Source organism: Poecilia reticulata, linkage group LG11 (assembly GCF_000633615.1).
Source record: "Poecilia reticulata strain Guanapo linkage group LG11, Guppy_female_1.0+MT, whole genome shotgun sequence".
NCBI lineage: Eukaryota > Metazoa > Chordata > Actinopteri > Cyprinodontiformes > Poeciliidae > Poecilia > Poecilia reticulata.
Genome location: NC_024341.1, coordinates 24,397,604 through 24,416,901, shown reverse-complemented (window position 1 = coordinate 24,416,901; position 19,298 = coordinate 24,397,604). Strand labels below are relative to the sequence as shown.

The 19,298-nt window shown below is 36.0% G+C and overlaps 1 protein-coding gene across 1 annotated transcript; it reads left to right on the top strand.

Annotated features, from left to right (window-relative positions):
* Positions 1-3,060: 3,060 nt before the first annotated feature.
* Positions 3,061-16,823, top strand: LOC103472837 (cell division control protein 42 homolog). The gene is made up of 6 exons (XM_008422675.2): positions 3,061-3,148; positions 6,515-6,619; positions 10,774-10,846; positions 11,082-11,191; positions 11,969-12,166; positions 14,439-16,823. Exons 2-6 carry the CDS (start codon positions 6,515-6,517, stop codon positions 14,526-14,528), a joined length of 576 nt encoding a protein of 191 aa, XP_008420897.1. The 5' UTR covers positions 3,061-3,148; the 3' UTR covers positions 14,529-16,823.
* Positions 16,824-19,298: the final 2,475 nt, after the last annotated feature.

The window sequence follows — 19,298 nt, the reverse complement described above, 5'->3', positions numbered from 1 at the left end:
CACTAACGGAGCTCAACGGCTACAGATTTAGATCTGATCAGATCACTGAGGAGAATCTCCTATTGTACTGASATCYAGCAGCTGTCCACGCTTATGGGTTAGGGGTTCGGTCCTTTTACATTTGGCTGCTATAAATCCTTTTTGTACATAAGTCACTGAATATATTCTCTTTYTAGGACTATCCTCTAATAAAGTAGAAGRATATTCAGACCAGATCAACTGACAGRCGCAAACATATCATGTTAAAACTCTTAAATTGTCCTAACTCCTCATTTTGAACTTCAGTAAAGTATCTCCACCATGTCTAAAAACATTCAGATGTTTTCATTGCAGCAAGCAGTTGTACAGGTCTACCTAATGAACTGGCCTRATTATRTTTAATTCCTGTGAGATYATAAGTGGAAATTAGATGTATTTATTACCATATTTGCAGCTCATGTCACAATTGCAACAATTGTTTGGGTATTTTGTAAAATCTCTTTACATTCACAGCAGTAACTTTAATTTAAAGTACAGGAATTAAAAATAATTTGTTTACTACAGCTAATGTGTCCTYGCTGTTCTAAAAACAGACTGGTGAAGTTGTTAATGCTGACTGCAGGGTGATACTGATACACATTGACAGAGCAAAAGGGTGAAACCAGTGTGTTCTTGGTGTGTGTGGATGCGTTTATCTCCCAACTGTATGCCTTTTTGTTCACCTGCGTATTTTTGTGACAATGCAGGTGTGTAAGTGTGCCAATCGTGGTAYGTTCTTATGTGTAGGCATACATGCGTGTGAGTGTGCAAGAGTGTGAGATAATCTGTAATTAAATTCCTGAGTTTAATGGGATTATCTAAGGGAGACAAGCAGCACTGTGTCCTTGACATCCATCCCCCGGTTAGCCACAGCCAAGCAGCTRACRGACACACACACAGACATTTGGGGGGAAAGAGGAAGAAACAGCAAGAGGAAATAAGATAAAGTAGGAAGAAGCAGCAAAGTAAAAGAAAAGATTAAATTACTAGAGATCAAAAGAGCACAATGAAAACCTTGTGAAGATATGAGAACAAAGGCCTTCCAGGGTGAGGGTAATAAACAAGTGACTTGCATTGTAATTATCTCGTTTTCTGTTGCGTTACACCGAAGGTCGACTGGCCTTCCTCTCAGCAAGGTTCACCTCCACCTACAGCACAAACTGACAGCCAGGTCAACCAACACAAATATTCAAATCACTGAACGCACAAAAGAATTAGGTTACTTTGGCAATATTTCACACATATTGGCTATTTTCTAATCTGTAAGATCTTTTTATTCATGGTTAATTGTTTTGTTTTTTAAAAAATTAACCATTCGCAATTCTCTTAGTGGTTTTCACATATCTATATTTCAGGTCATTTTCAGTACTTTGTGTCTCTAAACTTAAATAGCAGGGGTAATAACAGGGGTAAGGCTTGAAGTACTGCATGCTAGATACAGCTACAATGTATATATTTGTAAGTTATAGGTCTGTGCAAAAAAGCAGACAGGCTGATCTGAGGTATTCCTTTGAATTCCTCAGATTCTCGTCTTTTTTGTCTTTCAGATTATTTGGTTATTTTGAAATATTTAGACCAAAACCTTCAGCCAGCATCCAGAGGAGCAGTTCACAAATTCAGCTCCTTTATCGTCCTGACTACAAGAAAATAATAAATATTGTCTAATCATTCTTTTTTTTTAAAATCCCAATTGTTTGGATTGGCATATGAAAAATTATTTTTTGAAAAAGATAAGTTTTATTTTTGATGCATCCATTCCAGTGGACATTGGAATGTCATACAATCGAAAGCTCAAATAATACCTGAATTATGACTCCATTGCCCAGAGGAGTTGAAAATGAAGCTTCATGGATGAAGAACGTTCAAACCAGTTCATCCATTGATCATAATGGGTAAGATATCCCATATCTCCTCTTCCAAACCCCAACATCTCACTGCCTGGCTTTCTAAACACAAAGGCAGACAGAGATTTAAAGAGGTGTGGCAAAAGCAAAGGAGGTGGATTCTGAGTGCTTGCCAACAATTGATGGTGTCATCAAGGAAATGCTACTCTGGAATATTATTTCTGCTACCTGGAAATTGAGCTGTTTCAGTCATGAGATTCATATTGTGAYAGTCTTCAGTCAGAGGCCTTTTCAGATTCACTGCAAAACTGACTGCTAGTGGATGWCCTTCTTGAACATAGACATCACCATTCACTATGACTCTTTGTAGTTATGGTTGATTTGAGTTAAAACATTTAATGTACCTTTGAGATAAATTAACATTTTTTGAATTGAACTTGAGTTGAATTAATTTTTATTATGTTCCATATGGCCTTTGAATGCTTTTAGATTCATTTCAATAAGAATTTGAGAATGAGAAAGAGATATCTGTGTTTCCCTCCTGATTCAGTTACCCACTTGTTAAGTCACAATAACTGAAAACATGAAATTAATATTCATCAATTATGCAACTCAACAACATAACTCAGAATGTTCACATTAATTAAATTTCAGTTGCCTAGTTTTTCCTGTAAGGCCGGTAATACATGTTATCTTTGAATTTGACACTTTTGTGGATCATATTTTTTGAAACATTATAACTGTGAACATTCTTTGTGTTTTAGATATCATTTTGTTGCCACTTTTATAACTTTATATTGCATTTCTCAAGCAAAAAACTGCAAAAGACAAACCACAGACTTGGAACAAATACAGTTTGACCTTTGTCGCCCTCTATTGGTCAATGAGGAAATTTTCGCTCTCTCAATATGTGCTCAGTACTTATTGTTAGTAACAGTTTTTGCTTGATATATGTAAGTATGTGATATAAAATGCTGCTTTTCAGSGACTACTTCTTAAAATATATTGATTGGCGGCATTCCTAATATTTTGCCGGTGGTTTAGATGCAGCAAAAGTCTCTTTAAAAATAACAAAATTATTATTYTTTTTATTTTCTTTAAAATATTTACTTTAGTAAAATTAAAACTGAAGCATATAGTGTAACCTACGTGAACGTATTCAGAAAAATTCCACACACAATCCAATTCATTTGTCCGACTTCCCGAACAGGAGGAAGTGGGATTTCCAGGAAGGAATTGAACGCACCACACCAGTCGGAACACTCCAGCGGTGGTGAACGGACAAGGTAAGAACTGACAGCTTGAAAACCTGTAGTTTTGTGACTTTAAATGAAGAAGTATAGTATAGAAACAACAACGGCTTTTAGTGTAACTTCTTCTCCTTTAATAGTTTTGCCGGCTAGTCGGTTGAAAACTAATTCTGCTAACCCGCAGCTGTCAAAACAAACTACTTCCTTTGGCTAACTTTATGCTAGCAGCGCTGTTAAATCTCTGCTCAGTTAACGAACAAGTAAACCAGCGCTGTTGCTGGTGAGATGAGTCGTCTTTATACTTATATGTTTAGTTTTAGATATTATCCCCCTTCTCGACTTTTATGGTCTTCCCTTTTTCTTTTTTCTTTTTTTATTTTCAACGGACAATATTGATTGTGGGCGTGGGGGTTGGTTCACGTCAGTTTAGCTAACTTTAAAAATCAACACCCTGTTAAATRTTAGTTTCGTTTTAAAGCTACCGTCAGCAATCATTAACATCACGCTTTTATATCTGGTTTTATTTCTAAAAGTAACATCGTGGCTGTTGAGCCGACTCTGATTGTTCATCTATTCTTTCGATGCGGAAGTGACTAAGAAGAAGAAACTCTCAACCAAAAATCTTAGTCATTTAAAGGTGTAAACACATTTAAACACGTTTTAAATGTATACTAAAACGATCTGACATTGTGTGTAACTTTTTTTTACGTTTTGTGTTAGAAATAAGAATTAATTTATTCACTTGTTTAGTTGTTTTGTTGTATATAAAATGAAAGCGTTTTGCCATTTTGCTATACTGAAAATCATTATTTCAGTCCATCATCTGTAGTCTCTGGCAGATTGACAAGCTAAATCAAAATTAAAGTAAAAACATGGCCATGTCATGTCTTTGCTTGCTTGTTATTACAGATTTCATTGGTAATTAACCACTGTTATTAGAGAACTGGTTGTAAATACATTCATTAGACCAGACAGGCAGTTTCTGGCCAATACAGATGTGTGGGTTTCTTTGCCTTGTTTTTTCCAGTGTGGTTCAGTTTCTTTGTTTTTCTAAGTATTATAAAATATGAGACTGATGAAGGTAGTATTTATTTTTTTATTGTAAAGCAAAAATTAAAACATTACTAGATTATCGTTGTAGATCTCTCAAAACATATTTGTCTAACTTTTTAGTGTTTTTTTGTTTGTTTTTTTTATAAGCTCAAAAAAAAACCCCACAAAAAATACTCGTATTTGTTATTTTTATGCTTTTAATAAATGTTTGACTTGCCTATGACAAATCAGAGCCAACAAAGAGGAAATCTGATTTCTGGCTGATTGGTTGGTGCATTTTTATAGCATAACAAGCACAATTAGCAAAGGAAGATATGTTATTTTTCATAAAAATGGGGTATATTATGTTATATTTTAAGAAGATTTAAATATCGTGTTGGATCTTTACATTTTTTCAAATTATATGTTGTCAGGAGAAATTCAGTTGGTTAAAAATCTTGCGCTCGGCATGTCATTTTGTTGCGTAATTGTATGACGACTCTCACATGCCTCGACATGCGGAAATGTGTTCTACTCTTCCTTCTCAAATAAATATGAAATTTAATACAAATAGAACATTGTGTGCATCTAAAGCTGTAGGATTATTTCTCTGCTATTCAGAGACTTTCTTTGTGATCTTGTGGAACCTGTGATAGTTTAGATCTGTAACTTTTTATACGCTTTTCGAACCCACTTTTAAGATGTTAAACAATTTCAGAATGACTTATTCTGAACCTGAAAAAAACAAACTTTTATCATTTGTTGAATCTTTTAAGGCTGATGGCCAAACAGGACCAACTTGATATCCCTGACAACAGTGTGTGCAAGAAGCAGAAGTGAATTGAAGGATCATTCTTGCCAATAATTGTTCACAATTGTTTTCATGTGAATACAAATTACCTCTGAAGAATGTTTTCCTGACATAACTGGTGTCATCATTCCTGCAGTCAGTTACCGTGTGTCCCTGACTCATCAGGGCTTAGCTGAACGCTGCATACTGCCAAAATGGCTCAAACAAAGAGCCAGTGATGGAGTGGCAGCCCATAACCCTGTGCCATTGTCCCACCTAATGAACCAGCAGCCTGGGTATGCTAGCTGCTTGGTGCCTGGGTGGTCACAGGTTCTGCCTTCATTGTGTTGTAAACACTGCTGTACAGCGCGGCCACTGTTTCTATCTACTTGTCTCGTAGTCAGTTCCTGCGCCTGGCATTCCTGTCAGGCATTCAGATTTTATAGCTCATGATTGTTATCTTATGGAAAAGAAGAAGCAGAAGGGGCAGGATTTTTTTCTTCAATTAGTTTTATAAGCTGTACCCATTAGCTCTGAAATGGAAAAAAGTACATATATAGATCACACCTGTATTTTAACCACAGGTTTCCATCTTAAGAATACAATTGCCTACCAAGGAAAGTCACTAATCATTATCTTTGTCTTCCTCCTGTGCACTAAAACCATTAAAGTCGTCTTTTTTAGTGTCAGTATTGAACAGTCTCACACACTTCCCCAGTCTCTCCGTCACTGACTCTCTCAAGTCACTTTTGACTCTAGATCAATTCACTCTTGAGCTTGTGCTGTGCTCTTCTTCACCCAGCCGCCCTGGTGGTAGTAACAACCTTTTCAGCCTGTCACTGTAGGCCTTCTAGTGAGCCACCATTTGATCCAGGTGCGTTAAACCAGGGAGAGAACTAAAACATGCAGGACGCCGGCCCTTGAGGACCGACTTTGGGCGCCACTGATCTACACCATTCCATTGTATCTCAGGCTGAATGTTTAGGGCCACTGTGCAGGTGGAAGGTCCAGTCGCTATGTCTTTTGGAGCTACTAACAAGTTTTCTTCCTCTATCTGGATATAGCTCTATTTTTAAACTCTCAACAGCTTCCATGAAGCATGCCCACAGCATGATGTAGCCACAACTATGTTTCACAATGGTGATGACATGTTCAGGGTGATGTTACTTTTCTGGCACACAGCATCGTGTATGTAGGTCAAAGTCTTGAATGTTGGTCTCCTCTCACCACAGCACCTTCTTCCACAAATCTTCTGAGTCGCATGCATGGCTTCTGGATTCTCATGAATGTATTTATTTCTGCTGTTTCTTAAAGGCCAGATTTGTAGACCATACAATTATACATAGTCGTCCCGTTGACTGGTTTCTCTTTGTAAAAATCTTTAAAAAAGCATATACTATTTTTCATCCACTTAGTTATATTACTTTTGTGTTGGTTTGATCCCATTGATGATTGTGGTTATGTGACAAAATGTCCCCAAAAAATCTAAGGGGTATATTTGTCATGTTCTCACATGTAATTTCTCTGCTTTGCTGCTTTGCCTTTTTATCTGTGTAATCTCATTAATGTCTCCTCCTCAGATGCAGACAATAAAGTGTGTGGTAGTGGGTGACGGTGCTGTGGGGAAAACCTGCCTGCTCATCTCCTACACAACCAACAAGTTTCCCTCTGAATACGTACCAACCGTGAGTAACCAATAATAAAATTCCACTTGTTATACACTGTGATGTGGTCAAAGCTGATATGAATTGATATTTATAGAGCTGCAGAAGCAGGGTTATTTTTTTTTACTCTTAACACTGTGCTGCTCTTTCCTGGCACACAGGAAGTGATACTTGTTTAGCGTCTGGATTGAGAAAACAAAATGAGCTTTTACCAGAACTCCAGCCTTTATGAAACTGAAAGATATCACACTACTGCCAAACATGAATATAATGTTACATTTCACTGTAAGTTTATACCAAATGGTTGTTTTTTCCTTATAAACAAAATGTATCAGAAGTTTGCACAATAAAGCTGAAGACAGATCAATGAGTTTCAACCCTTTCTGGCCGTGCAGCACCTGATCTAGCCTCCGTTTGTTGGTGTATGTGCAGAGTGCCTCAGTTTTATGGATCAGATTACTGCTGGGAGTGGTTCCAGAATAGTTCTTGTTATATTCCGGCACAAGCGAGACTGATCTTGCACACCTGAGTATGTATGCTGGCATAAACACAGAGATCTACTTTCACTTTTATTATCAGTTCCCTGAACTGATTAGATGTTTGCAAAGTGAGTGAGATAAAAAAAAATTAGTTTTGTTCTTACGCTTTTTCATTTCAAAAATACAGTTTACACTCATAGTTATATTATCAACATAATTGAAAAATCCCAAACTTGGTATAATTTCATTTTAATGTAAGCATTTTGGATTTGGGAAACTCATGGTGGCAGTTTGTTGCACCTTAAGAAATCAGCCATGCATATACTGTTTCATTGTAAGTATTGGAGCAGCACCCTGCTGAGTAACAGAACCCCAACATTCTGCAGCTTTATGCAAAATGTGGTTCAGCTTCTCTGCTGAGGATGCAAACTCTGCGTTCTGCCTCGTAACAGCAGAACAGCTGACTTTAAGTTGGAAACATTCAGCGTATAGGCAGTTTCTTCTCTTGGCACTTCTTAGCCCAGTTTGATGAGACGTTTGCAGAAGCAGCAATGCTGACTCAACTTTTACTTCTGTTTCTGTTAATCCTGTTTTTAGCACTGATTTATATGCTTATGTAGCTTGTTTCCCATAAAACTGCGTCTTTATTTCCATATTAATTTATTTTTGTCTACAATTTTCATATAATACTATTCTTATCTCTCCAGTTTGTCAAATTGCATTTGTATTTTGGTCAGTTACGGTTTTATTGTTAAAATTCTTATCACCTAAACAACATCCTCTTCCTGCCAGTGTTTCTATTATTAGAAACAACCTTATTTTTCCACTTTATGGTAAACCTTTCATCTATATTCCCTGATAAATGACAAGAACTTTTGAACAAGCATTTTTTTTCTCACAGTTTTATATATTAGCTCTTGCCTTCCAGCTTCAGAAGCAGGCACAGCTGTAGTAGCCTCATCAACCGATTCATCACAGCAAACGCAGACAAACCTCCGGTTTCCTCTTTGATTCATTGTGTTGTTGCAGCTTCTTGCAATGTTGTTTCCTGTGAGTCATCTGACAATCACCACAGTAGGAGAGGTGATTTTCAAGGAGAGGGTGACCAAGTCTAACCTTTTCCTCCGAATTTACTGATTTATTTTTTTTTTTTTAAGGGTGTCTTGTTTTTTCATTTGGCTCCATTTTTACATGAGTATCAACAGTGTAGATGGTGTACCTTTTTAATATTAAGCTGCATCTGTTTTTGATCGGGTTGTTTGCCGGAGCTGCTGCAGTCTTAGCGTAATCCAAAAACTTTTACTGAAGTACTCAACAAAGAGCAGCCCGAGAAATTACTGAAGTCCTTTAATATTTAAAAATTACGACATCAGACCAAAATAGTTACATGGAAATGTTGGTATTTCAAGGAGCGAAGTGAAAATAACTCGTACAATTAACATAATTACCAAATAACAAAATCAGGCAAAAGAAACATTTTACCAAATCAATTTCTTCCTATAAAACTTTAACGAAAACTGCAAATGTGTGTCTGTGTTTGGTGAATTTTTGGTTAAAACAGACTTGTTGTTCATTCAAGTACATTTCTGGATCAAGTATCCAGAAATCTTACTCCGGTAAGCATAGTGACACTTCATAATAAACTTACTCAAGGAAAAGTAAAATGGAGAGCATAGTAAAAAATACTCCTAAACGTAAATATTTTACAAAATGTTATTCAAGTAAATGCAACTGAGTAAATGTGACTAGTTACTGCCCTCCGCTCTGTTTCCGTTTGCCTGTTTTTGTCCGTACATGTCGGTGTGATTCACCTCAGGCTGCCTTTCCAATTCAGCTTCTTGAACTGAACTAATGCACATTTTGGGGTATTTGGAAGTAATGATGGAACTAAATAAAGTAAATTTAGTTCATTATGTAAATAATTACAGCATATGTAAATAGACCAACATTTAGCTCTGTACTTTTAATGGTATTGGAGCAAGGCCTAGAGAAACTCCTGTTATTTGTAAATTGTTGAGTACTTGACAACCCAGAACAAGAATCAAACATGGAGAACAAATACTTAGATTTTTTTGACTATTTTACTCTTTTAAACTTGGTACTCTAGAAGGCAGAGACACAAGTTTCTTAGTTGTTATTAAATTCCCTGTTTTAAGTTTTTTTTTTTATTCTACAGCTTAGGCTTGGGTATGGCTAGTAAAATAACCATTAAATACTGTTTATTACAATTAATTCACTATTTAACAATGTTTATACATTGGACCATGTTGGTTTGCACAGCTTCTATTGTTCAAATTACAAAATAGCGTTTTGTTTTTACTTGTGGAGTTTTTGTCTGATATTAAAAAGGATTTGATCTGAAAATGAAAACAAAAAAAAAATGGATCCAAATAGATGATTTTGCTCAATTTTGGTTCAACTATGATTGACGGTGTAAGAAAATGGCATGTGACCTCYATTCAGTCTGGTTTAGCTGGATCTTCCCTCAGCATTCTGGGTTTTATTTAAACCAAAATGTCTGCAGGCTTCAGCAAACAGCAGCAGGGCTGGCTGTTTGTTGAAGCTGTGCATTCCTGCTGTAGCTCATTTCCACTTTTGAAGAACTGATTTTGCACACGCATGTTGCAACTGCGCTGCATGTCCATGCGCATGGCAGCAGCGTGAGGACATGGGGAGAAAAGCAAGAAGAATGGGTAAGGCTCGGCAAGCTTGTTCACCTGAGCAGCAGTTCAACAAAATATCTTTAACTTTCCTTTTCAATGGTGTGCTGCTAGTGAACAGGATATTTGAAGCCACTGTGTTCAACACAGTCCGTACATAAAAGGCAGCCTCACATGACTTTCGCTTGTGTGAGGGTGGAGCTTGGTCAGAGCAGTAACACCACCTGACAAAAGGGTATGTTAAATGTAAACAGGAAGTTTGTTTTTGTTGACGTGGAGATGACGCAGTAAACAAGATATTTAAAACACCCACAGAGACACGTCCTCATGTCATCGCCGTCTCAGATGCTGTGGTTCAAGTAGCTCAGCTGTTGCAGCTCATTGGTCAATGTCTCACACAATTTATGAAATAACTGGCTTCAGAGTCAGAGCATGGCTGTCTGTAGTGTTGAAGTACGATCAAAACTGTTCTTGCGTTCAAACATGTCAAAGAGTATTGTGTTGTATTGCTAAACGTCTCAGTACAGCTGCATGGGCGGTGAACTGTTTTACTTTGCATAATTTAATAATCCTGGAAAGCAAAGCCTGAGTTTCTTTTTGTAAATGTACTTATTTATCCCAAAGTGAAACTAAATGTACTCATTCCATCCAGTTATATTCAAAGAGTCATTGTGGATGGTGATGCTGTAGACAGGGAGGGTCTTGTGCATCGGAAGAAACCTCTGGCTGAAGAGGTTGAAGACACTCTTGCAAAGGAGAGTAAATGAAAATACATACCATCTTCAATGAATAAGACATCTTGGCTATGTTGGAAGGCATGGAATGTTTTTGCCACCCTTTCTAAAAATCTACAGTTTTACTTTCCATTTGTTTGTGCATTGCATAGAAACAGATTTAATTCAGTCAAGCGTCTTTATAAGTAAGCCTTTCTTCAGCCCTCTTCCTGTTATTTCTCACAATTTCACTTCCCTTTTCCCAGACTTCCTCTTAGCTTATTTTTAAGTCTGTTTCATCTTCTGCCCTGTTTCATGTCCAGGTCTTCGATAACTATGCTGTGACAGTGATGATCGGAGGGGAGCCATATACCCTTGGACTGTTTGACACTGCAGGTGATAATAAATCTGTGTATATCTATTGCCTTTTGTGATTGATAATTCAGGTGTTGTTAGCACCTAAAGTAACTGAAAAATTGAAGGCAGAGTTTGTATTCATACTGTAGTAACCCTTTATTTTAATGTTGAAGAATTAAGTAAGATGCTTGACTCACAGTCACTATTTAATTGTTTAAGTTACATTTTTTTAAATTATTATTTTAGTTTTAAGTGTCTCTGTCTCCCCCTGCAGGTCAGGAGGACTATGACAGACTGCGACCCCTTAGCTACCCTCAAACCGATGTCTTCCTCGTCTGTTTCTCCGTCGTATCGCCTTCCTCCTTTGAAAACGTCAGAGAGAAGGTTTGGTCACTTTAACTGTATAGCAATGGACATTCTTCCTAACTTTACAAATAAATGATCATTTATTGAACTTATGCAAATATTACTTTTGCAACAATAGAGTTGAAATTTTATAGGTTGACGTTCTCCCTTGAATAGTTACTGTTTTTTATGTATTTATTTATTTTTTAGTTTAGTTTTTTGACAATCTCCAAGTTGTTGCAATCCATATTTCATCCTCCTCCCAAAAGAAATTAGAACATTTTAGCTTTAAAATACTGGTACATCTGCCAACATGATTAGCTTTGATGTTATTTATCCTCAATATGCAGATGACTATAACTTTCTCCCAAAATTAAATTTGGATTTAGCAGCTCTGTAGCCGAGATCGGCTGTCGGTAGAATGTTAAAACCGACCAGTTGATCTTGCCTTGAGATTTTTATTTTATTTTACCAATTGAATAAATAAACTCAAATGAAAGGTTGAATTTTTCTTCGTTTGAGGTTTTGTTACTGAAAGAAAAGACAAATATATTTTGAGGCTTTTTGTTTTGGGGCATTGTCTACAAATATAAATAAATGGAGGTCGCATTTTAAAAAGACAAATAATCTAACACAAAACCCAGCCTGACTCTAAATTTAGCTCTGACATTTTTCTTTTATTCAGTGTCACTTCTCGGCTCCGCTTTTAAAAACAAGATACCATACAGTCATGAAGGCCTTGGGATGTAAATATAATCTAAATTCAGTTCATTAACTTTAATTTTTACTTTTTTTGTTGTTTTTTTTTAATTACAGTGGGTTCCTGAGATTTCTCACCACTGCCCGCGGACGCCCTTCCTGCTGGTTGGAACTCAGGTGGATTTGAGAGATGACAGCAACACAATGGAGAAGCTGGCCAAGAACAAACAACGACCCATGAGCTCTGAAAGTGGGGAGAAACTGGCGCGAGAGCTCAGAGCTGTCAAATATGTGGAGTGCTCAGCTCTGACGCAGGTAAACAAGAGGGAGGCAACTGGTTCAGACTCTCACCTCACCGCCACTGGAAGGCCCCGCAGTCCAAAGCCCTTTCTGATTCAACCGTGTCCAAGTTCTCTTCTGGTTCACAACCATCCAAATACTGATAAACTATTTATAATTTGTCAATTCACCAATGTAGTTTGTGACTAAGGAATTAGGCCATGAAAGTAAAAAACTTATGTAGAGAAGGCGTCAGAGAAAATGGAGGGCCTGAGAATGGTGCCATATATCAAACTGTTAATGATTATATTATAACATATACCAAATATTTAAATACATAAATGTGTTTTTAAGCACATTCGTAAGAGACTCATTTAAAGGCAGACTCTCCAAGCATAAACAAGCGAGGTGTTTATTACAACTCTGAGTGTGTTTCTTAACTTTTACACAAGACGGGACTTGTCAGGCTGTAACGGACTTGTCAGGAAACGCTGCATGATCACATTTGCATTGCACAATGGCTGAAAGAGCAGGAAGTGTTCATGAAGTCATTAAAACAATTTTTAAAAAACATGCAGTAGTTCCAATAAGTCAGTCAGGTCCATATTAGACAAAACCTATGCAAAAAAAACTTCACAGCTGGTGAGCATCATTCAAGGATTTTTAAAATACAATTTTTATGTATGTAGGTGAGGTTACTGAGTAAAATAGAGTGACAGAAGGTAATTTTAGTTTTTCATTTTAAAATGCAAAGCTGTCAACGATGTAGGACTGTAACAAGAACTTATGATTTCAAAAAGCAACAATATTTCATATTAAAGTGTCACAAAGTGCTATGCAGCTGAGCGTATGAAGTGACTTACTGAGGAAGTAAGGGTAAGCTATTATGAGTCCTATGTGTCAGCTTTAACCTTAACACCTCGTATCTATTTATAAAACTCATTTTGAAGCAAGACAAGTTTTTTTTACATGTTTGATGAACCTCCCACTACTTTTGAGTGTTTTCTTTGTGTGGAGCCATTTTGGATGTGTTGCGGTTAGAGAAATGGTGACAGACACGATACAAAAGTTTAACACTCAATCTGCTTTAGAGACACTAAACTAAAGGGCTAATTCACAGTTTTTTTTTTAAATCATATCATCTCCATCTTACAATTTAAAACGGTTACACTGATAAAACCTGAACTGATTAATTCTACGCTGAAGTTTTTAAAATCCAGTTTAATAGATCAGATTTTTGTTGGAATATAACCAGCTTGACATTTACATGAAAACTTGAATCACTAGTCAAATATGGAGTGACATTTTCTTCACCGATTACAAATAACATCTGTGAAAACAAAAACAAGAGTATTATTACTTTTCACAACAATACTGCTACAATCTCACCCTTTTCTGAAGATCCTGATATAACGTCTAGTATGGGCGCCCAGCTACTACTGCAGCTTTTAGATGCATCCTTTCTCCAACCCACCTGGGTGAATTGAATTAAATTAATTTAAATGGAAAACATCCTGCGATGACTGAAAACTGAAAGCTAAAACTGACAGTTTTACTTTCTTTTCTTTCACTCTTATATTGCAGTGAAACTAAATTTGATGTTTTTTTTATTACTCGTCCTACGAGGCCTGAAATGATTAAACAGATTCATCTTAATGAATCAGTTATTGAGATAATTGTCAACTAATTTAGTAATTGATTAATCGTTAACTGGTGTACACAGACTCAAAAAAAGACAATTTTGAGGAAAGAACATAAAGCAGTTATTAAGCCTACACTGTACAAAAATATACATACTGCATTTAAAGTTAAAAAATAAAAACCTTGATATTCCTAAAACTCCTCAAGGGGTTTAGTTTTGGCTTAACCCAGTTCAAATTCTGTAAAAATATAAATAAATAAACAGAAAACTCCTATTAAGTACCTTCTGCTATTCGATTATTAATCAGCTAATCCAAATAAAATGTTCCTATTATTTGATAATCAATAGATAATCAAGTTCTAAGATCATTACATCTTCCCAATAATCTGTTTACTAAATCAGGGAGTGGCATGTAGAATTTGTACGGAAGAGGATTAGGGCCACCGGAAAAAAAAAAAAAACAGTTCTGACTTTAATCTCAGAAGTCAGGATTCTGAGAAAAAAGTCAGAATTCTGACTTTAATCTCAGAATTCTGAGATTAAAGTCAGAACAGTTTTTTTTTTTGTTTTTTTTTTTTCAGTGGCCCTAATCCTCTACTGTAAATTTGCACCTGTAAAAAAAAAAAAAGTTTGTGTCTGATTTTTTATTTTTTTATTTTTTTTTAGCGAGGATTGAAGAATGTGTTTGATGAGGCCATCCTGGCGGCTCTGGAGCCCCCAGACATCAAACCCAAAAAGCGCTGCCTTCTCCTATAGAAACCTTCCAGAAGACGTGGAGCAGACAAAGAAGATGGAGGTGGACGAGGAAGAGATCGATCCTGTACGGGAACAGGGAGGGAGCACCAAGGGGAGGGGTGTAGACACATGTTTAAACAGTGCCTTCAGCCGTAGTGACCTAACGTGGGTGTGGTGTTAAAACTGACAGGCGCTTTATTTTCCTAGTAGATAAGTCGCTCTAACACGGTAAACATTTATGAGCTACACTCCACACTAACAAGTAAACAGGATTTTCTTTTGATAATGGGATGCGATGAACTGCAAGGCACGGATGGAGACAAGTTTACAGCTGAAACTGAAAACCAGCTCCTCATTTGGAGAAATATTTTGGCAATAAGGCACTGACGGTCTGCAGGAAATTAAAGAACTATGTTATTAGTGTTTAAACACCTTCCCTTTTATGTGCCAGCTTTACTTCTCTTTACATCAAGTTTTATGTGCGTTCATTTTCTTTTTCCTTTTTGTTTCTTCTGCCATAAATCGTTTTTTAGTGCCAAAAATGCATTTTGAATYCATATATTTATTCGAAATGGCATTCTAAAAGGTTAATAGAAACACAATAAGTGCTTTGCTTTTGCCACTGGAATTCAGTTTTTGGAGCAAAACGATATAACTTCAAGGCATTTTTAATGTTAAAATCTTTACATCTACAACTATGTCTAAGTGAGTTTAAAAAAAATAAAATTTCCAACATTAAAATGTTTTTTAAAATGTTCAGTTTTCAAACACATTTTATGTTCACTAAATCTGGTCTTAAAGTATTGTTCTCTGATGCTTAAGAATTTAAAACTGAATAATAAATCATTTGCTTTTTACTCATTCAAAAAAAAGAAACTGAAAACCTGGCCCTAAATCTGAACAAGTTATCTGGAGTAATGCAAGAACATGACAAGCAGGATCTGCAGGTTTGTCCAGTTGGTATCTGACCAATGTGGAACAAACACGCGTTTGACACTTCAAAGGTTCTGCATGACTGCAATCAAACTCATATTTACTTTTAAGGCTTCAATTTTTAATGATGAGTCAATTATGGTTGTTTTTTAGTTTTTATTAAAAGAGTAAAGTGCATGTTTTCTTCGAGAAAAAAAGCATTTCTTTAAGACATAAAATATGTTTCATTGTTAAATAAAAGTTGTGCCTTTTAGTTTTTCCACTCCAGGAAAGAGTGATTAAAACTTTGCAAGAATACATTTTAGATTCTTGGAGGTTTAAAGTGCTCAACTCGTTTGATAGTCTTATTGCCTTAACCCAGTCAAACTCATATATATATTTTTTTTTATTATCTCTAAGCTGTTTGGTGAGCCATAACATCCAGAAATTTTGCAGCTTTATTTCATCGATCTCAAACGGTTAACACAAAACCACGTAATGTTTTCTATTCTGATTATTTTGTTCTTCTGGAAACATCTTTAGTTTTCAGCACCCGAACGCCTTAAAAAGGACTGCTGTGGTTCAAATGTTCCTTTGCTGTTTCTTCTGCCAAAGTTCAACTAAATCACTGCTTCACAGATTCCAGAATGTTGATCTAGATGTTAATATAATTATTAGGAATTACCATTTGAATTATTCATAGATTTTTTWWTTTTATTTTKTTGCTGTTACGCTGCTTTCTTAGCCCAACTTCTTTGAACAAAATGAAAACTAAAGCTTGTTTTGTTAGCAGAGCTTCACATTTTCACTCAGCAGTTGTGCTTATTCAAAAACTGTTCCTCTGGGGACTAGATTTTTATTTTTTATTTTTTTGCATAGAATGGGATAAATGGTGATGTATATTATTTTATGGAGTTTCAGTGCTCTGTAGCACTGACTGTCCTGAGCCCAGAAAACAGTTTTAATCCTTCACATGACTGTATTTTCTAATGAAATGAACACAGAATCCTTTTTTTTTTTTTTTTTTTAAACCAATCTGTTGATGTTGACATTTTGATCAGATATTGAATGAATTATTACTAGTATTATATAGATATTTTGCTTCTTATTGTTTCTTTGGGGACAGTAGTTTTGCAGGGTTTTAGACACTTTAAGTTTTGATTTCTTCTTTGTGCCTTTTAGACATTTTTACAACTACTTGATGAAAACACAGAGTGCCAACAATTACGGCATCACCGGCTTAGTGTGGCAAACAAAAAGATCTTTAATAAGCTTCTCATGTCAAAAACGAAAGATATTTTTAAAACAATACTTGGAGATTGAATAATATTTGTCATGCATTAAATTTGAATGTTTGTTGGAATGGGTGTATGGAAATAATAAAAATAGTACTTGAATGTTTCATCTTGATTGATTGATTCTATTTTATTGCTGCTATCTGTCAGAAGAGCAACACTAAAAAGTATTGTGTTTAGCAGCAAAGCATTTCATGGCAGTGTAATTAAATCAAATTATTTATTCACTTAAAAAATTAATAATTCTGTTGTAAATGGGGAAAAAAACTCTACAGGCATTTATATTCAAGAAAGGCAATATTTTTCAGTTTTCTATGTAATACTAACTAATGCTAATTTGATTTTATTTCATATACCAACGGAAAGTAGTGTAGGTTCTAACAGGTGTTCTTCTAGAAATGTCCTTTATTCTCCCTGCTTTTTGCCCTCATCTGAACAGAGTACATTTCTTCACACTGTTGCTTTTTCCCCTACATGTTCTGCCAACATGACTCATTTTGGTTTTCTGAAATATTTTTTGCTTTAATTTTGCCACTTTACCATAAAGACCTGATTTATTTGAGTTTTCTCAGCTTTCTGCAGATTTTCCAGCCTGAGCTTCACATCCCTGCAGCTCCTCCAGAGTTACCTCTTTGGGCCTCTTTGTATGTTTTGCTGCCATTTTAGGTGAACATCCATCTTTTGGAGATTGCAGTTTGTTATTTAATTCGATTATTCCAAATATTAGAATAATTATCATTTTATTATCCCATTGAAGGGGGCAGAACACAAATGCATGCCATACTTTTCAGATTTATATTTGTAAAAGAAAAACTTTGCTGTTCACAATTTTYGCTCCAGTTCATAATTGTGTATTAACTTCTGTTGGTCTATAAAAAAAACGGATTCAGGCTAAATATGGGTGAGTTGAGGTGAGAAATGCTTGTCTTTTTTATTGAATATTAAGATCAATGACACTTGGAATCATATGTTCTTTTTAATTTCCCATCTTAAAAATTGGCTTTTTTTTTTAGGTTGAAAACATATTTTGTCAAAATGACTTTTATTGGTTRTTTTAATTTTAAATAGAACAATTAAGATGAACCTAAAACATTTTTGTTTGTTAATTTGCMGTATCTGCATTTTATGAGAGGTGCAGTACCCCACAGTGAACAGCAGGAGGAGTTGCTCCCCTGGTTTTCAATGGTCTTCCCCAGTTGATACAGTATGTAAATGACCAAGACTCATTTTTGATTGGCACTCTAAAATGGATCCTTCAGCCCGACACAGCATGGAGGCTGCATGTTCCTTTGTCTGTGTGACGACGGCATGAATGAGACGGAGAAAAACAAAAAATATGTGTAACTGTTCACTCTCAACACAATCTGGTTCCTCTTGTCCTCCCAGCCTCTGTTCAGCTCCTTTCTGTCTTATCTTTCTCCTCACATCTCRATTTCTTATTTCTTTTGTTTGATGTCGGAGCTCTTTGTGCTCGGGTTMTTTCGGCTGCTTCAGGAATTTCTTTTTGCAACATTTCTCAATCACATGGTTTTTGCAGACATGGACTCCTGGGAGTTACTGCGACTATTTCTCCATGTTCATTAGAAGCTTAAATACACATCTTCCTCTATCCTTTTTATTTGAGCAAGTCACCAAAGTATAAATCCTGATGWCTGAGAACTTAAGGTTCATTTCGCAGCTTTAGATCCACACACATTCAATCTCCACAGTGTTGGCCGTGAAACATCCTCTGTGATCAATTAACTTACCACATTACTGTATGTTTATTGTTAAAGTTTTGTCTTTCAACTGAAATTGATTTTGCTCTACATAATCACATTTGCATTATGAAGCATCTAAATAAGCATATTGATAATTACCTGTTTTTGGATTAGTTTGCTTCACCTGATTATTGGTGCTTGTAAAAGCATGAAGTATTGGACCCAGAACTGCTTCGGTTATTCACACTATGTATTCAACAAGRTGAAGGAAACATTCCTTACGGCCATTTGGACATGAAAGCATCACACAGTTTGTTTTTTTTGCTGCTCATCAATAATGTGAATCTCTTGTTCAAAGGGGTTCTATTGGATTGAGATCCGATAACCAGACTGTTGGAGTCCAGTTAGCTTCTTGGCTACCAGGAGTTAAACTAGCTGCGGTCTTCTGTTATTCCCTATCAGCCAGGGGTTAGTTTAGCTGGTACGACCTTTCGATGTTATCAGACCAGTATGTCCATTCTCTTGTGACCTCTGACATTGTCAACACAGCTGACGTTCACTGAAAATGTTCTCTTCTTTTGGACATTTCTCTGCTAGTCAGATAGTTTTGCATGAAGATCCCAGTGGATTAGCAGTTTCTGAAATACTCACACCAGCCCGTTTGCCTCCATTGACCATCTGGCCTTCAGAGTCTAWTGGGACTTGATTTCTCATTGTCATGCTTGTTGCTTTTCCCAAGAAATAAGAATGTCTGCTGTGTGGTAAAGTAGAGACCACTTCTGAAACCTCAACTTGACCCTTCCAATGTCTGTTGTAAAGACAGTTTTTGATACTTGGATCTTWCGCAGTACAGTTATTTGTKTGTAAACTTTGAGTTTTGTCAG